The 13,862-nt window shown below is 35.5% G+C and overlaps 3 protein-coding genes across 4 annotated transcripts in view; 1 reads left to right on the forward strand and 2 right to left on the reverse strand.

Annotated features, from left to right (window-relative positions):
- Positions 1 to 2,170: 2,170 nt before the first annotated feature.
- Positions 2,171 to 2,713, reverse strand: LOC126759495 (protein kish-A). The gene is made up of 3 exons (XM_050474331.1): positions 2,596 to 2,713; positions 2,425 to 2,534; positions 2,171 to 2,363 (listed from the first exon to the last, which is right to left on the reverse strand). Exons 1-3 carry the CDS (start codon positions 2,596 to 2,598, stop codon positions 2,258 to 2,260), a joined length of 219 nt encoding a protein of 72 aa, XP_050330288.1. The 5' UTR covers positions 2,599 to 2,713; the 3' UTR covers positions 2,171 to 2,257.
- Positions 2,714 to 4,588: 1,875 nt separating this feature from the next.
- On the forward strand, positions 4,589 to 6,439 carry LOC126759425 (U3 small nucleolar RNA-associated protein 15 homolog). The gene is made up of 2 exons (XM_050474216.1): positions 4,589 to 4,797; positions 4,862 to 6,439. The coding sequence occupies exons 1-2, from the start codon at positions 4,708 to 4,710 to the stop codon at positions 6,341 to 6,343; spliced, it is 1,572 nt and encodes a 523-aa protein (XP_050330173.1). The 5' UTR covers positions 4,589 to 4,707; the 3' UTR covers positions 6,344 to 6,439.
- Positions 6,440 to 7,966: 1,527 nt separating this feature from the next.
- The window catches only part of LOC126759442 (ubiquitin-conjugating enzyme E2 Q2), a 29,484-nt gene continuing 23,588 nt past the window's right edge, over positions 7,967 to 13,862 (reverse strand). For both annotated transcript variants that reach the window (XM_050474255.1, XM_050474256.1), the window contains 4 exons: positions 10,648 to 10,939; positions 10,431 to 10,579; positions 10,273 to 10,351; positions 7,967 to 10,204 (listed from right to left, as the gene is read on the reverse strand). In XM_050474255.1, the coding sequence (XP_050330212.1) occupies positions 10,173 to 10,204; positions 10,273 to 10,351; positions 10,431 to 10,579; positions 10,648 to 10,939 (552 nt within the window). In that variant the 3' untranslated portion in view covers positions 7,967 to 10,172. The remainder of the gene's footprint in view (positions 10,205 to 10,272; positions 10,352 to 10,430; positions 10,580 to 10,647; positions 10,940 to 13,862) is intronic.

Raw genomic sequence — 13,862 nt, forward strand, 5'->3', positions numbered from 1 at the left:
TTCTACAGGAATACGCTCCGGTCTTGAAACCTTCCGTAAGCCGCCGCATTTTTTCGTAGAATTTTCGAGCATTACCCCTGTCGGCCAGCTTATCAAGCTCTTCGTACTCACGCATTTCAGCCTCTTTCTTCTTCTGTCTACAAATGCGTCTCGGTATCTATCCCATCCCGCACCGATCGTCGTTCAACTCACGGCACTCCTCGTCGTACCAGCTGTTCTTTTGCACTTTCCGAAAACCAATGGTTTCGGTTGCAGCTGTACGTAAGGAGTTTGAAATGCCGTCCCACAGTTCCCTTATACCGAGTTGTTGACGAGTGCTCTCAGAGAGCAGGAGTGCAAGCCGAGTAGAAAATCGTTCGGCTGTCTGTTGTGATTGCAGCTTCTCGACGTCGAACCTTCCTTGTGTTTGGTGGCGCGCGTTTTTTGCTGCACAGAGGCGGGTGCGGATCTTAGCTGCAACAAGATAGTGGTCCGAGTCGATGTTAGGACCTCGGAGCGCACGCACATCTAAAACACTGGAGACGTGTCTTCCGTCTATCACAACATGATCGATCTGGTTGGTAGTTTTTCGATCCGGAGACAGCCAGGTAGCTTGATGAATCTTCTTATGCTGGAATCTAGTACTACAGATAACCATATTTCGGGCCCCGGCGAAGTCAATCAGCCTCAACCCATTTGGGGATGTTTCGTCGTGGAGGCTGAATTTACCGACCGTAGTGCCAAATATACCTTCTTTGCCCACCCTGGCGTTAAGGTCGCCAAGCACGATTTTGACATCGTGGCGGGGGCAGCTCTCATAAGCGCGCTCCAAGCGCTCATAGAAGGCATCTTTGGTCACATCGTCCTTCTCTTCCGTCGGGGCGTGGGCGCAAATCAGCGATATGTTGAAGAACCTCGCTTTGATGCGGATTGTGGCTAGACGTTCATTCACCGCAGTGAATGATAGTACTCGGCGACGGAGTCTCTCTCCCACCACGAATCCTACACCAAACTTGCGCTCCTTTATATGGCCACTGTAGTAAATGTCACAAGGACCTACTCGTCTCTGTCCTTGTCCCGTCCATCGCATTTCTTGGACGGCGGTGATGTCAGCCTTTGTCTTTACGAGGACATCAACCAGCTGGGCAGCGGCACCTTCCCAATTAAGGGACCGGACATTCCAGGTGCATGCCCTCAATTCGTAGTCCTTATTTCGTTTGCCATGGTCGTCATCAAAAGGGGGGTCTCTCATCCGAGGCTGGTTGTAGCTCTTCACTGGGGGTGTTTTTTACGTGGCGGGTCCCAAACCCAGCGCACAACCCTTGTAGGGAATGTTTCGCCTTCTCACTTTAGCTCGCCTTCGAACGGATGTTCTTAGGCTACCCAGAGGATACTTGGTCAAAGACCGGAAGTAGTGAGCTGCTTGAGCCATGTGTAAAAGAATCGTTTCTGGCCACTCCCAAGTGAATGGCGATCAGAGAACTTTCCTCACTTGCGTGAACTTCTACACATGACTCCATCCTCCAACGACTGATTACTGAGGAAGTTATAATCTATTTCACTGCGTATTTGGTTGCAGTTCTTTCCTACTATTTCAAATGCTTAGCAATTCTATTATTTTTGAGGAAGAATCTGTTTAAAAATGTACGGATATATTCAAATGATTCATACAAACATGAATTTTGAACAAATGCTTATGATTTGAAATATAATTTTTGTATTTATGAGTTGTATTAAATTTTGACATAAAGATATTAAAAGTATCCTATGTCCTTACTCTGGTTGTAAGCTACCTCCCCACCAATTTTCAGCCAAATCGGTTTAGCCGTTCTTGAGCTATAAAAGGTGTAACTAAAAAAACTTTCTTTTATATATGTATATAGTTAAAATAAAATAAATGATTAGAAAGGAATTAGTGAAGTGTTAGTGGATATAAATCGGAGAAACACGCATTTTAAATAGTTGATTTTTTGAACTTTAAATGCAAATATCTCAAAAACCATAAGTCAGCGGCAACTATATATATATATATATTCCTGATCTGGAGCAACTCCTCTATCTGTACATACCCATTTTAACCTCGAAATGCTATTCTAAATCGCAGCCGACCATAGTCCTAACCTGAATTAGTTATTGACATATCTTAATCCTTGTCACACAAACACTTAGTCCAAATTTAATATAAATCATGTTATATGCCACAAAATTACAAAAAATTATTTTTATTCCTAACAAATCTCGACTCAACAGTTAAACGAAAAGAATTATATTGCTAGTATCACGTCCAAAACAATATGGAGATTGCCATAACCACGCATGCCACGGCAACATAAGGCGACTTTCGTTCTCCTATTCTTGCCAACTTCCAAAAAACACCAAGCAAGCTGCAATAAAATATTTTTTTTACATTTACTACTCCTTAAACTTTGCATGAGTTTAACTTACCCCGTCTTATTGCGGTCCATAATGCTAGGAAATAGAGATCGCAAATATGCACAAGTGCAAATGAGAAGTAAAATCACTGATAGCAAACTTTGAAAGTTGAATAATGCACTCTATGGAAACAGATTTAATTAACTCGGAGTAACGTAATAAAATATTTTCCTCTTTACTTACCATTTTGATTTTATATTTCTTAATAAACGTTGTAATACCAATATATTATTCTCTCAAAGATGACGTGCATCAATAATAATTCCATTTGTTTAGTTACCGAAATGTCAAATTAAAACACAACAGAGAGGCATAATGCATTCACAATAATGTCTAAACCCTTGTACCGTGGTCTAAACAATGTTAGTAAAAAAAAATATTTTAAATGTTATTAATCTTTTTGTCCTTAGGCATTCACTTGTGAAAAAATGGTATATGTTCAGGAGAGCGGCTTTTCCGAAAACATGCACCAATTTTCACGGGAAATGTCTTAAAATTCGTGTTTTGGTAAAGGTTCAGGAGAGCGGCTTTTCCGAAAACGTACACCACTTTTCACGGGAAATGCCTTAAAATTCGTGTTTTTAATTCCAATTTACGAATATATATGGCGCGTTATGTATTTTTCTGTTTTTTGCAATAAAAACAATAAAAAAATATTACGATTTTGCACGATATTTACGCTATAAATGGCATCACTGTTCGAAATTCAATTGAGCACTAGTGATACAAACGGTGATCGGGTTCGAAATATCGATACTCTCAATATTCGAGTCTGAAAGAGAATTGGTAAAAGAGAGAAATACATAAAAGAAAAATAATAATAATTGGAAAAATAAAAAGAAATTAAAATATCGATATTCTCAATATTCGAGTCTGAGCGAAAATTGGTAAAAATGAGAAATACATAATAGGAAAATAATAATAATTGGAAATATAAAAGAAATTAAAATATCGATATTCTCAATATTCGAGTCTGAAAAAGAATTGGTAAAAATGAGAAATACATAATAGAACAATTTATAATTCATTATTATTTTCTTCTTTCTGCAATAATAATGAATTATAAATTTTTCTATTATGTATTTCTCATTTTTATCATTTCTCGATCAGTCTCGAATATCGAGAGTATCGATAATTCAAAACGATCAGTTCATGAACCCATTCGAATTTACAACAGTGATGCCATAATTTCGAACATAACCTTGCCATTTTCGTTGAAGTAAAGTGATTATAAAGTTTTTCATTTTTTTTTATGAAAATAAAAAAAAAAAAAAACAATTTCTCTTATTAATTAACTAACCAACATCAATAATAATGTGTATATAATTGATAGAAAACATATTTTTAACATCTAAAGACGTGTAAAGTGCAAAAGTGAATTTTTCATTTCGGGAAATACGATGTTTTTCTATTAAAACAAAAAAAATCTTGTTTTTAAAAGCACGCGCCTAACATATTCGTAAAATAGAACTAAAAACGAGTATTTTTAGACATTTCCCGTGAAAATTGGTGCACGTTTTCCGAAAAGCCGTTTTCCTGAACATTTACCCCGGTATTATTTATTTATATATCGGGTGATTTTTTAAGAGCTTGATAACTTTTTTTAAAAAAAAAAACGCATAAAATTTGCAAAATCTCATCGGTTCTTTATTTGAAACGTTAGAGTGGTTCATGACATTTACTTTTTGAAGATAATTTCATTTAAATGTTGACTCATGTGGTTTCAACAAGATGGCGCTACATGCCACACAGCTCGCGATTCTATGGCCATTTTGAGGGAAAACTTCGGAGAACAATTCATCTCAAGAAATGGACCCGTAAGTTGGCCACCAATGCGATTTAACGCCTTTAGACTATTTTTTGTGGGGCTACGTCAAGTCTAAAGTCTACAGAAATAAGCCAGCAACTATTCCAGCTTTGGAAGACAACATTTCCGAAGAAATTCGGGCTATTCCGGCCGAAATGCTCGAAAAAGTTGCCCAAAATTGGACTTTCCGAATGGACCACCTAAGACGCAGCCGCGGTCAACATTTAAATGAAATTATCTTCAAAAAGTAAATGTCATGAACCAATCTAACGTTTCAAATAAAGAACCGATGAGATTTTGCAAATTTTATGCGTTTTTTTTTTAAAAAAGTTATCAAGCTCTTAAAAAATCACCCGATATTTATTAAGTGGCAACGCGAAATGTGAACAGACTACACGTGCAGCAAAAAGTCAAAACATTGTATTAATTTATTTGTTCGGTGGATTTATTAACAAATTGAATTAATAGTGATCTATTAAAAATCAAAAATGTCTCAGTTTAAACGATTGAACACTAAAAAGTACCTCAAAACTGGTAAAATTGTCACGCCTGATACTATATACTGGAAACAATTGAGTGTAAGATTGCTGTTTACAATAAACAATCGAATATTAAACAAGAGTGTTGTTTTTGCTTTCTTAGGTGCCTACACTTGTGAAAGAGTTTGGTGCGATCGACTATGTAGACTTCAGTCCTATTGAGCCGCATTATTTTGCTGTGACTTGTTCTGTACGCGTACAAATTTACAATCCCATTACGAAATTGGTTGTAAAGAATTTATCACGATTTCAAGAAACTGCTTACGGAGGAACTTTTCGCCAAGATGGTCGTTTACTTGTGGCAGGTGATGAGCAAGGTTTGGTAAAACTTTTTGATCCCTCTAGCAAAAATGTTTTGCGGTTGTTTAAGGGACACAGAGGTCCAGTACATCGCGCGCAGTTTACACAAGATTTGCTGCATATTGCAAGTTTTTCAGATGATCGTACTGTAAAGTTATGGGATATTGCATCTGAGAAGGCTACATTGACGTTTGCTGAACATGAAGACTACATAAGAGCCGGAGCAATAAATCCCATGTCACCAGATACATTAATATCAGGTGGTTATGATGGTAAAATAAAGATGTACGACACTCGTACGCAACAAATTTCATACAGTATCGATCATGGCAGTCCTGTTGAATCATTGCTTTTTCTCCCTACGGGTGGTATTTTTATCAGCGCCGGCGGTACAGAAATGTGTGTTTGGGATGCTTTTGCAGGATGTCGACTACTCACGAAAATTTCACAGCACCATAAAACAATAACAAGTCTGCGTCTTGGTTCCAATGGCAAACGTTTGTTATCAGGCAGTTTGGATCGCCATGTTAAGATCTATGATGTTGCCACTTATCAAACTGTACATACGCTTGATTTCCCAAATGCTGTACTGAGTCTTGGTGTAGCACCGGGGGATCAGACGGTTGTTGCTGGCATGGTTGACGGTCTAATTTCAATCCAAAATATGGAAATAGATCGTAATAAGGACGAAATAACTAAGAGGTCAACTAACAAACCTCCACCCTTAACTTCAGTTAAAGTAGATCATGAAATCCGTACTGGCGACTTTCAAAAATTACAAAGATATGATAACTTGTTGCGAAGGTACGAGTATGTAAAATGTTTGGACACTGTAATGAAGACATGTTTTGTACGACGTAATCCTGAAGTGACAATTAGTGTTATGCAAGAGCTCATACATCGCAAAGGCTTACATCGTGCATTAGCCGGACGAAGCCATGAATTTCTCTCACGGATGATATCATTCATATGTAATTACATTGGAGAACAGCGATTTATGCGCGTCATGATTGATGTTGCAATGATATTGTTGGATGTTTATGGATCGAAGTTTCATGAATTCACTGGTGTATTAGGCAAAGATTTTATAAGATTAGCTGGAGTGTTACGTCGAGAAGTCAACCTAACCTACGATTTACTAGAACTACAGGGGTGTTTAGAATTACTTCAAACTGCTACAGAAGGTTCTGATAGCATTGATGAGATGATACGTTTTGTGAAAGCCGATAATGATCAACTAAAACAGTCTGCTCAAGCAAAGGAGTCGTCAATTCTGACAGTATAGCATTAGAATGTCATCAAATAGTGTAAATATATTGTGTGTAAATTAAGTACCGACAGACACTCAAACTTAGAAATAGAGATAAGTATTTTAAAACAATTGATTAGTTTTATTTCTAAAAATATGGGGAACTTTGATAAGGCATCTTGGCAGCAACATTAAGGACATTAAACCAACGTCGTTCTCGAAGAAAAATGCTTTGCTCCAAAAATGTCTCTCTATCTCTATTGAAAATCTATGAAACCAATTTTGTATACCTCAATTGAATTGAAAACTGTAAATACCATAGGGAGGGAACTTCCTCTTAAAACAATATAAATTCATGCATTGTGTTAGGCGCCAACGAGGCAATGTGCTCCTTACATTAATATGAAAGTCTTAGAAGCAGTTGCTATGTAGTTTCCGGGTCCATGTCCCAGAACCGACAATTCGCAGAAGAGGCTATCACCATTTGGTATAGGTGTCGGGGAGCAGTGAATTTTTTCTCTAATATTTATAAGTCAAAACTTGTTGAACTCATATTTTCCCAGTTTAAATTTTGGCTGGCGCAGGCCATGGGGAAATCGTTTGAAATCGCACGACCAACCCAAACACGATCCAACTAACACAACCAACTTGACAAAATATCAAAAAAATTTGATTTCCATCCAATCAGTTGGTACAACTCATACAATTGCCCCATATACGTAACAATCAGTTGTACAATTCGATCAAATTGGTACAATAATTGGTGCGTGTATGCCTTCCATAAGAATATATATAGAACTGTTCCTTCAGGTGCTGAACACAATGAGCGCGACAGACTACAGCAGCACGACAGTGAACTGAAAATGGCGTCGTGAATCCTACTACATGAACATTTGTAAGAAGGCAGCGACATAGCAATGGCCGGCATGTACACAAGACAACACAGCTCTCCATTTTGCATGTACACAATTTCGTTGCGGCCATACTTATTCCTTTCACTTCAATGAAATTTTAATATTTTGTTCAAAGTGAAATTTTTTATGCAAAAAATATGTAAATAGGTCAATATTTTTGCTTTAAATTATCAATTGTTATTACAAATGATATAATAGAGCTATAATATAGCTATTTTATGCTTTTATTTGTAAAATAACGTCAAGTTTGTTAGAGCTGTGAATAATTTTACATTTTACATATTAGTGGCATCACCACTCTACCTCCTCTTTCTATCTTCCATTCTACTGTCAACTCTACTGTCGTTGGCAAAAATAGGAGGATATTGAAGTTAGCGAGAACGACAACTGTCGGCCTGCAGTCGTGTAGTCGTGCAGCTGTCAAAATAACACTGCCCTTAAGAACGTGTGTATTTTAATATTTGACAGATGTAGTTTGCAGTCTGTCGCAGTCATTGTGTTTACACTTTCAACTCAACTGTCGTTGGCAAATATTGTATAAAAATATATTGAAGTTAGCGAGAGCGAAAACTGTCGGCCTGCAGTCGTGTAGTCGTGCAGCTGTCAAAATAACTGTGTCCTTAAGAACGTGTGTATTTTAATATTTGACAGATGTCGTTTGCCCTTACAATACCGGCGAAACTCTTTAATATGTTGGAAGAATTTACATTGTGTTGAAAGAGGTAAGGAATGAAATATACATAGATGCGTTTGAAAGTTGGATAATCCGTTCCGTAATTTATTCACGTTCATGTACTTTAACTTAAATAATGTTGCATTTATATTTTTATCAATGAAATAATTCACATATCATATACTGTAAAATATATTTGTAATATTAATAATAATGCAGCTATATTATTTATATGTGGGTATTCAATGTATTATATAGGTAGTTATTATATTTACTTCGACATTTTAAAATACAATATATACTATATGTATGTGTATCTTAACATACACTACACGCTACAAATTCTTAGCATATGCATATGGTACATAGTATACGTAGCTACCTATGTAGTTGTAAGCCCATTATTTTGTTGATATTTAACCTAAACTGAATATAAAGTTCGTTTATCATTTCAAGTAATTTATAAATACTTAAATGATAGCGATCTTACAACTAGCCTTTTTAACAACATGTATTGTGGGTGTACGTACAGAACTTCTTAGTATAACTACTAGCGCATAATCATTTGTCAGCATGTATGTTTGTTTACATGGCATGAATGTGATTTTGATGAATATACAATACAAACTTAAATAATGTTTTTTTTATGATTATACGGTTTTTACATTTCTTATTGTTGCAATTTGGATCACTTTAATTTAATCATTATTAAATATTTCAATTACGATTAAACTTCCTTGTTTTTGTATTGCAATTGTTGTACGTATTTAATTGTAGTTCTTAGCAAACTTAAAAACTTGATTAATATGGACACGTTATTTATGATTATTTACTAGACTTCTGAATGAGATATTTGTATTTAGTAGGAAAAGAAACATAAAAGAGAAAACCATAAATAGCACATAACACATGTGAGACCACTGATTGAAATGAAAACATAACATACGAATAAATAAAATTCTCCTGATTTTGACAAAAATCTAAAAAAAAAAAAAAACATTTTAATAAACTTTAAATTTTGTTTCTTATTGCCAATATTATTGAGTATTTGCAATACTGCTTATAAGGAAAATATAATACAATAATGTGTATCTAGTTTTTATTGTAATAATCCACAAATAGCTTAAGTGAATACTACGGAGGGGATTAATCTTGCCTCAATATAAACTTGAAGCATTTAGAATTCCATGGAGCCGAATGTGCTGAGGTTCTATCAAATTTTTTAAAAGTCTTTCGACAATTTTCGATTTCATAGCAAAAGTAAACTTTTTAATTTATCAAAACAAAAACTTTAAAGGTTCTCTTCAATTGTATGCGATTGTTTAAAAGCAGTTTAGAGTTTTCTTTTTTGTAATTTTTTAGCTCAGTATTAACTGTTTTGAAAAAGTACAACTGGTAAATTAAACTGTAGTCACTCCGTTTAATCGAAATTTATTCACAAGCAATATTTTCTATATAAATTATGTGGCATTTTGTAATTACTTTATTTATTATATTTTTACAACTATTTAAATAAATATTTCCACAAACGTTTGGTATTATAAGATACATCCCCTAACCTACGGTAGTGCGTTAAATTTTGCGGAACATAAATTCTCTCCTCTAGCTGAGTGTAATTGGAACTAAACATATGCTCACACATCTGCATAAATACAACTAAATATTTAATTTATTCAAATTTTTCTTTTCACAACTGCAACAAGGCCTAGCATAGTTGTTTTTCATTAATGTAGACGCTTATTTTTACACCCAAAATAGACACACATTTAGTTTAGACATGCATTTACATAAGTACATACGTAAAATATATTAATAGCATACGGTCTTTTGACGAATGGTGAACGAATATATCCTGTGTTCAAAAACCTTCAGTTCATATACAAATGTGTAGTATTGGATTCTCATACGCTTCGCATGTGGTCATTTACCAAGTAAATATGCTACTGTTCCAATTGTGTTGATTTACAAAGTGGTTTTAGAACTATGCTAGTAATATTTGCGCTTTCCTGCCAAATGTGATCATTGTTATAATTATTTGCTTATACTTTAAGTTTTTACTAACTTTTTCTAGTTCTCTTATATGTTTAGTGCCTTTTATGTATACATGGATAGATTTGTTTGCGTTTTATATCAACTATAATTTAAGTATATTTATAAGATATAATTATTTTGCTTTTTTTTTGTTTTTTTAACGAAGGAAATGATAAAAACGTATATTAATATGCATGAATTACTCGCTATTTAGGGTAGAGAAAGAGACGATGCCGTTAATGCGTTTTTAGCCATCTTCTTTTGGCGGTGTGAACCACCCTGCAAAAAAGAAACGTCAAATTTAAATATTCGCGTTCGTTGGTGAAAAAAATATGTCAATTGCTCACCATTTTTCTCGTGTATTTGCACCAGGGATTTAAAGCTCTGCTGTGCACGCGCCAAGCTGTACTGACCCTGCGATAATGCCTAAAGATGGAATTTAGGAATTCCGCAACAAAAAAAAAAAAAAATAGCGAAATCTTTATAATAATAATATGGAACCTACCTTTGTAGCGCCAAATTGTATTCTGGCTTTACCCTTCACGAGGGTTGCGGCAATTTGCATGATGACAGCTTCCACAGTGTAAGCGGAGCTCCAGCCCTGTTTTGTCAGCAGTTCCATACATATGGCACCGCCCACGAGTACATAGCCACCTAAAAAAGCGTGACATGAAAATAACAAATGTTCAATGGTTTATTAGAAATTCATATATACAACACACCCGATATTATAGGATGCACTACTCGTACGAATGGCGGCTCAAATGGATAGGTTTCTTTGAAAATAATATTCAGCAATATGCTGTCTTTTCCTTCCTTCTCTTTGAGCATGACCAAGTCGTTGTGTAGCGGGCTGTCAGGATCAACAGATTTCAGGCGTATATTCCACTCGTATATCGAATCGTTTACTAACTCTATGGAGTACATATTACTCTTAAAGGAATCGGAACGGTAGATGTCACGTAGCTCTTTCATGAGACGATCGGTTGCTTGAACGGAACCAGAAACAGAACCCTGCAATATAATGATAAAAAAATCCTTATAATGTACTTCGAAATAAGCAGCCAGAGCTTTGCAGTTATAGGTATGTATGTATATTAAATTAAGAGGTGTTCAAGGAAGCATCTACGTGAATAGAAACAAAAACTATTGTAGCTTTATTCTCATTAATAAATAGAGTAAAAAAAACTAAAAACAACTTACGTTTTAGTTTGATAAAATATTTATTAAAAATTGAAAAACATGAAAAAAAATAACATATATGAACACCAATGTCAGTTTTGTTTTGTATAATTAAATTCAACGGCTTTTATGAGTTTCCCTCTCCTCTTCTTCTTTGTTTAAGGACCAGCAGTAATTGTTATTTTTTTATAACTTTTAAATCTTGGTGGAACCAAGTTCCTCAGTATAATTTCCCCAAATGATCCGAAATAGGGTAACCTGATACTCATATTTGCTCTTACAGCCTTAAAGTTTGACAGCATATTTTGCACAAGAATTTAGTGGTAACTCCCCTTTACCTAAGAAATTTTCGACTACCAACACAAAACGTATCCAAGTTTCACCGGAACAATCATTAACTTTAATGGCCTTAACGGCCAATAAAGAAATTCTTGCAGGCTAAACGTCTAGTTTTCAATAAAGTAGCTTTGCTCTACTGTTAGGTATTTCATATTTCATTTTACTGATCCAGTAAAAAAGTTTTTAGCATTTTCGCGTTTTGGATAAAAAATAACACAACTGTATGTGGTAATTGATATGGTTGAATTTCTGATAATTTTCATCGTAATCATTAAGTCCATTTAAAAAAAATAACTGGAGTAGAAGTTTCTACTGGTTGATACTTTTGTTAGATATTTTGTAAAAGTGTACTTTTTAGGCGTTTAAAACTATATTTATTAATACGCTACCATTGTCTCATTTGATCTCATACAAAGATTGTGTAAGGAAAATGTTTAATCCCGGTATTCTTGATCAGATTATATTGAATTTGTTCATTTAAAGTGGGTCAAAATCGAGTCCAAATGAGTCTGTCTTAAACATATATGTATATAACAGGTGAAGCTAATAAAAGTCACAAAAAAAACGTCCGTTCTTAAAACAGCTGGGTCTATGAAATCAAAACGATCCTGTTTCATCGCATTATGGATAAATTGTAAAGGTAACTAATTAGACAACAATTGTTGTATATTACTCACTAGAAAACAACATAACTATTATTATTTTTGATACAAAAACAAAAAAGAATAGGGTTAGAAAAAGTTTAATATCATATAATAGCTAAACGTTCTTATTGGCAAACTGAATCAACTTTGTAGCAAATTATAATGCACTGGTAATGACAGCGAAAAATACTCTTCAGATTTGCATTTTGATGAGAGAAACAAACAAACTAAAAACAAGTTTAATTGTTGTCGATCATTAAGCTATGTACAATCGCAATTTCTAACAATTAATCGTATGTGCGATATTTTATATATTAGAAGTCAAATGGACCAATTGCTGTCATTTTCCTATCGTCTTAACTTATATTGCAAGTAATGTTACTTAGAAGAATACCACAAGTGTAAAATAAAATAATTCTTAAGCTCCTCATTTCGGCGTTATATCGGAAGTAAATAGTATTTATGCAGTGGTACAAACCAAACTATTTTCAAATCGACTAAAAAGAAAAGTGGATATGAAACTTCTCCTAAAAGTGAACGGCGACCAACCCCTTAGAAAATTTGTTTGACTGACCTATGTTATAATTACATTTTAAATTATAAAAATATTATAAACTTGTTGTTTTAATGTATAGTAGGTCCTACCGATAAAAAGAAAACGATTTCAGTAACGGAAGGAGGCCGATTTATATTCAGACGTTGGGATATGGCAAAGCTGCTCTGCTATTCTATAAATATTCTCAATCTCTTTTATAGTCACTTTTTAGCATTGATTGATTGATTGATTTAATACGAGGAATGCACCGCGACCTTTGGTCTATTGTGCCCTCTCCTAACTGACATAGACTCACCTAGCCCCAGCGCATTGATGAAGTTCAATAAACTTCCTGGCGCTAGTGAGGCTATGCGATCCCTATCTGGAAACATTGATCCAAGGGCCTTAGTCCTGCGTCTACAGACTGCTGTGCAGTCAATCAGCAGGTGCTCCGGGGTTTCAGGCTCCAAGTCGCAGAACCGGCAGTTAACGCAAGACGATAGGCCCATGTTGTACAGGTGCCTATTCAACTTGCAGTGGCCGGTATACCATGCGACCAGTAGATTGAGTTTGTTCCTGGGGAGGTTTATTCTAACCTTGAACCTACTCAAATTGTATCCTCCCATTAGCAGCTTGGCATGTCTCATACCGCTCGTTTGCCGCCAGTGCTCCTCCCTGCCCACTCCTTCTTCCTTGCGAAGTAGCTCCTTTATGGTGTGTGGACCTACCCCAATAAAGGGTTCTGGTCCCACCATCTTGGTGGAGGCTGCGGAGCGGGCTAGCTCATCCGCCAGTTCATTACCGGCTATACCTCTGTGACCAGGCACCCAAATTAGGTGTACCTGGTTACGTTCTGCAAGGCTGTTCAGCCTTTCCCTGCACTCCTGCACTAATAGCATAGTTAATTATATCTTATTCGTTAGCAGACATCCTCGTATTTGCTGGTTTGCTAAACAAACAAAGTACATACAAGGTATGTTCCAAAGTAAACAGGACTTAAAAAAAAAACAAATAGTTTTTCGGCAAAATCAATTTACTTTATTAAAAATAGTCTCTTTCTGCTTCAATACAGCTTTTTGCACGGTCCAAAAGCCTGTCGAACGAGTGTTTTAGTCGTTGGCCAGTATGCCGGTGCAAGCCTTTTGAATGGCCTCTACGTCTGCATAACGCTTTCCTTTCATGGACAAGAAGTCGCACGGTGCCATATTAGGTAAATATGAGGAGTAGTTAATGGTTG

The sequence above is a fragment of the Bactrocera neohumeralis genome, chromosome 5 (genome assembly GCF_024586455.1).
Source record: "Bactrocera neohumeralis isolate Rockhampton chromosome 5, APGP_CSIRO_Bneo_wtdbg2-racon-allhic-juicebox.fasta_v2, whole genome shotgun sequence".
NCBI classification, from domain to species: domain Eukaryota; kingdom Metazoa; phylum Arthropoda; class Insecta; order Diptera; family Tephritidae; genus Bactrocera; species Bactrocera neohumeralis.